We start from the raw sequence: 5,158 nt of genomic DNA on the forward strand, positions 1-5,158 counted from the left end.
AATCACCCCAATTGCTGATTTTGGGCCAAAATTCCAAAACATGGAAATTATATACATATTTTTTTAAAATAAAGTTGGGAAATATGTTTTGAAAACGTATATCTAAACACATTTTTATCTTCAAACCAAACTTCACCCAAATCAAATTTTTCAAAATAAATTTGGAAATCTATGGTCAAACACTAGCTTAGTGTTTGTATATATTTTGGCTCAAAACCAACTACTGAGCTAATTTGGGGTTTGGAATTTTGCCAAAATGTAGGCAAAATCTATGGTCAAACACGTGTTTGCCAAATAAAATCCAAATTTATTTTGACAAAATCTATTGCCAAACGTCGTACCGAAATATATATTATATTGTACAATTCACATATTATTAGTTATAACATAAATATAAGACATCTTAAATTTTACTTTCCTTTATTCTCTAAATTCATCAATAACTCTTACTAGTAACAAGACATTTCTAATGATCAAATTTATTTTTTTATATATAGTTTTTTCTCTTTGGGTTGATATTTGTTAATTTTGGACAAAACTTTTATCAACAAACGTTTTTAGTTTTGTACTTTCGAGTACTTTAATTAAGAATAATACCGTCGAAGTTACCAAATCAAATAAATCGAAACCGAAAGGAGAAAAATCGAACCATACCGAATTTAGTTATATACGATATTGGAATAGCATTTTACAAAATCAAATACCGAAAATACCAAACCAAAATATTTAAATATCGTACCGTACTGACCGAACACCCTGAACACAATGCACCATCATTAACAAAAATGAAGAGCACAAGGCCTTTTTTTTGGAAGTTTTATTCCATAACACCTCATCTACATGGCTACTCCAAGAAATAAGCATATGGAGTGCCATTAAAATACATCAAAATTTCACTACAAAATAGCAATAATAAAACAATACCACCATTTAATATCCTCCACTAACTATACTACTTAATCCTCTATCCTTCCTTTTTTTTTTCTTCAGCCTCCTCCCTATCCCAACCTTTTCTATATTTTTTTTTCATTTTGAAATTAAAATAATAACCCAAAAAATGGTAAAATAAAATAAAATAAAACAAAACTCCATCCTTCTCCTCAACCTCCTATTACTATGGTTGTTGACAACTCAGGATATTATTATTATTAACAGCTGGTGACAATTCTTTTCATGCTAAAAGCATGGGACCTTCCCTATTTTTCCACCCTTTTCTCTCTTTTTCAAATTTGCTTTTGTCTGCGACTGACTTTTAAAAGCCACACAATAAATCTTCCATTAAGGGGTTAAAAAAATTCAGATTTTCATGACTTCTTTTCCCTCTAGTCCCCTCAAGAAATGGATGATGTTGTGTCAAGTTTCCTCCTTTTAGCATCTGGACTATTACTGTGTGATGAATTTGGACACGAGCCAACTGTTCCTTCACCACTTTTATAGCTCAAACATGCAGCTTCTAACACCCCATTGGGACTTTGAGGTACTAATGCAGCAGCTGCTGCAGTAGTGGTAGCACTAGTCCCACTAACCAATGTCAAATCTTGAATCAACTCAAGACACTTCATCACTCTGTCCTGTAAAATCACAGAAAATTAAAAAAATTAAACCCCACTTAAAATAAATAAATAAAAACAAGTTGGTAATTTTTAATGCATCAAGAATCAAGAGGCTTTTTTATTTTATTTGATGTGATAATCAAGAAATCCCAGGTAGGGAAACATTGGTGCAGGGTAAAACCGCGTACAAAGACTCATGATGCTCTCTTTTTTAATCAAGAAATCCCCGGGGAGCTACGGTGCAGGGTTCGAAACGCGATGGATAATGATATTGCCTTTTTTCCCTTTTCGACTTAAATACTAATGGCTTTTGTGTGTCGTTGCGTCCAAATCTATGACATGCGCCTAACCTATGCATCACGTGTTGTACTCTTTCCACTCGTCCAAAGTCGGGGTGGGGGACAAGAATCAAGAATTTTATAACATGGGGCACCAACCAAAAATTTTCACCTTTTCTACTTGTTTGGAGAAGCAAGGCATTGCCTTATCAATGTCTTTTGCTTGTGGCCTTTCCCCTAAAGAAACAGACATTGCCACTGCTGCAGCAATTTCAGAAGGCCGGAATTCCAAGAAGTCAATACCTGCATTCAATTTTCCCAACCAAAGACTGAATCAAACACTTAAATGATCCTAAGGACCAAAAAATGGTACAATTTGAATTCAATTGTACCATTGATCTAGAAATCAAAAAGAATGTGGTGAGAGTAAAAACCTTTTATTGTGCTTAATATTAGTTGCATTGATCTAGAAATCAATTGCCTTGATTGGATTTGATCAGCATTCATCTTTCTCATAAAATAATCAATGAATTTGCAAGGTGTATAAGCCTGCATTCTCCATTTCAATGTGCTCAATACCATAAGCTCCATCCTTTGTATTGTTTTACCTTCAAATAAATACTTAGGCTCCTCAACCTGTCCAAAAAAAAAAACTCAAGATTTACTACAAACACTCTAATCCAAGAGAATGAAGGGGAGCGGGGATACTTAGCGTAACCGGTAAAGTTATTGTCATGTGACCAGGAGGTCACCGGTTCGAGCCGTGGAAACCGACTCTTGCAAAAATGCAAGGTATGCGGGCAAAACAACCTTATGGTCCGGCCCTTTCGCGGAACTCGCGCATAGCAGGAGCTTAGTGCACCAGAGTACGCTTTACTCTGATTCAAGAAACCTTAATCATATAAATATTAACAAAACAAGTTCTTGAATGTATATTTTTATTCACCTGTAAATCAACAGTCAAGGGAACATTAATCTCTTCCATTTTAACTGCAAGGGATAAACAAGCAACAGCTAACAATTGAATTGTCCAAGTTTTACCTCCCTGTAAATCCAAGGTAAAAAAAAAAACAATTTAGCAGAATGTAGAAAAACAACCAATAGTGAAAAGTTCAAACATAAAGAAACAAAGTGTAAGACAAATTATATAAAGTAGACTTACTGGCAATTCATACAAAGATAGAAACCTATCAAGGTAATTTATTGACAAACAAAAACTCAGCTCTCCAAATCCATAATGCACATGAGCCTGCAACACACAAAAACAAAATCAAAAATTAATAATACTAATTCAGAAAAATCACAATAAAAGGTGTACATTTTACTCTTGTTTGTTAAAATCAGTCAATGGATGCCTAATTATGTCCCACTAATCAATGTCATTTTCAAGTAAATTCCTAAGAAAAATACAAAAACCAAAGAAAATGACATCAGATATTTAAAAAAACTCCATTTTCAGGAAAAAACTAGGAACTCAATGAGAAAACTAGCATTTACCAAAAAAAAGGGTAAAACAATAAGATGGTATTAATGCAAACATAGAGTTGTTTAAAATGGAATATAAAGTCCTAAATTTTCAAACTTTTTCCTAATGACCAATCAAGAATTAACATAAAATTACAACAATAACAATCACTCCCAAAAAATCCGACGAGTGGGGTCTAAGGAGTATAATGTGTACGGCTGTAAGCAGACCTTAACCCTACCCCTAATGAGTAGAGAACCGGTTTTCAAAAGAAACTCGATTCAAGAAGACGGAAAGGACAGAAGAGAATGGCACAATATATTAGTACCATCAAAACAATTAACATAAAATTATGATCAAAAAAAGAAAAAAAAAAGCCAATAATAACCTTCCAAATCCAATTAAGAGCTTCTCTTCTAACATTCAAATCCAAGTCACCATTTCTCAACCTCTTAAGATAATCATCTTTAGGACAAAAATCTTTTTCCCTTTTCAACATAAAACCAAAGGTTTCGTCACTTAAACTTGGAAATAATTCAACCAATAATGTCTCTGATTTGCCATAGTTATTAAAGCTCAAAACTTTACTGTTTTCTTGAACTGTTTTTTGGTCAAAATCAAGATCATCAAAATAAAGACTACTCTTAGTTTCTGTACAAAAAAGTAGGTTTGAGGCTACACAGCCATTATTGCTGTTTTCAGCCATTAATTGAAAACGAAGCCAAAAAAAAAAACAGCCTTTGCTATTAAAACCCTTTAATCAAAATCCCATCTTTACAAGTTTGAATTTTTTTTCAAGAGAAAAAGATTTCTAGAGTTTTTTGCATGTAAATATTTGTAGCAATTTTTTCATTTTGGAGTTTTAATAGAAACAGAGAGAAAAGAGGAAGAAGGAGAGTGTAGAGAGTAATGTGGGGTTTGGAGACTGTTCTGAAGAAGAGAAGAAGAAGGTTTTATGTAGAAAATGGACATTTGTGTTTAGGTTAAAGGATAGATTTTGGGGAGAGAAGCCTATGGAATTTTGGATTCTATATAAACAAACACAAAAAGGAAATAAAATATATATATATTGCATATAACGTTAAATACGGGAATAGTATTGCACACTAAATTTTTTTAAAAGTGTGTCAATTACAAACCACTTCGATATTTGACCACATCTACTTAAATATTGCTATTACACGCGCCAATCGACATCTGACACGTGTCATAAACTGGAAAAAAAACTCGGCCCACCACCCTACTCCACCCCCTCTTCTCATCTTCCCAAAGAAAAAAAAAACCCCCACCCCCTCCTCATCTCCCCAACCCCATCATCTTCTCCATCACCACCATACTACCGCCAACCTTTCCACTACAAGCAGCTTCTTCCCTAACTATAGATATAAGACTACTTATTTGCCTTCCGAGGTTAAGCTCTACCTCCATCTGCATAAGGCTACTTATCGGCCTTCCGAGACTAAGCATTGTCTCCATCCTGCATAAGGTTATTTATCTGTCTTCCGAGGTTAAGCTCTACCTCCATCTGCATAAGGCTACTTATCTGCCTTCCGAGACTAAGCTCTGTCTCCATCTGCATTATCTGCATAAGGCTACTTATTTGCCTTCCGAGGTTAAACTCTACCTCCATCTGCATAAGGCTATCTATCGGCCTTCCGAGACTAAGCATTGTCTCTATCCTGCATGGCTGAATATCGCCGCTTTATTTTCCCGTACGCCTGCAATACCGCCACCTGCATTTAATTTTTGCTTTGGCTGAAAGATCGCCACCTTCTTCATTCCATTGGCTGAAAAATTGTCACCTTCTCATGGGCTGAAAGATCGCCAACCTATTCAAAGGCATCATAGTTCAGAGGTACCAT

General features: G+C 34.6%; 1 protein-coding gene across 1 annotated transcript; it reads right to left on the reverse strand.

Moving 5' to 3' along the window:
* Positions 1-776: 776 nt before the first annotated feature.
* LOC104237343 (cyclin-D4-1-like) lies at positions 777-4,300 on the reverse strand. The gene is made up of 6 exons (XM_009791478.2): positions 3,685-4,300; positions 2,994-3,080; positions 2,778-2,876; positions 2,266-2,467; positions 2,004-2,134; positions 777-1,571 (listed from the first exon to the last, which is right to left on the reverse strand). Exons 1-6 carry the CDS (start codon positions 4,000-4,002, stop codon positions 1,332-1,334), a joined length of 1,077 nt encoding a protein of 358 aa, XP_009789780.1. The 5' UTR covers positions 4,003-4,300; the 3' UTR covers positions 777-1,331.
* Positions 4,301-5,158: the final 858 nt, after the last annotated feature.

Source organism: Nicotiana sylvestris, chromosome 5 (assembly GCF_000393655.2).
Source record: "Nicotiana sylvestris chromosome 5, ASM39365v2, whole genome shotgun sequence".
In the NCBI taxonomy this organism is placed as follows: domain Eukaryota; kingdom Viridiplantae; phylum Streptophyta; class Magnoliopsida; order Solanales; family Solanaceae; genus Nicotiana; species Nicotiana sylvestris.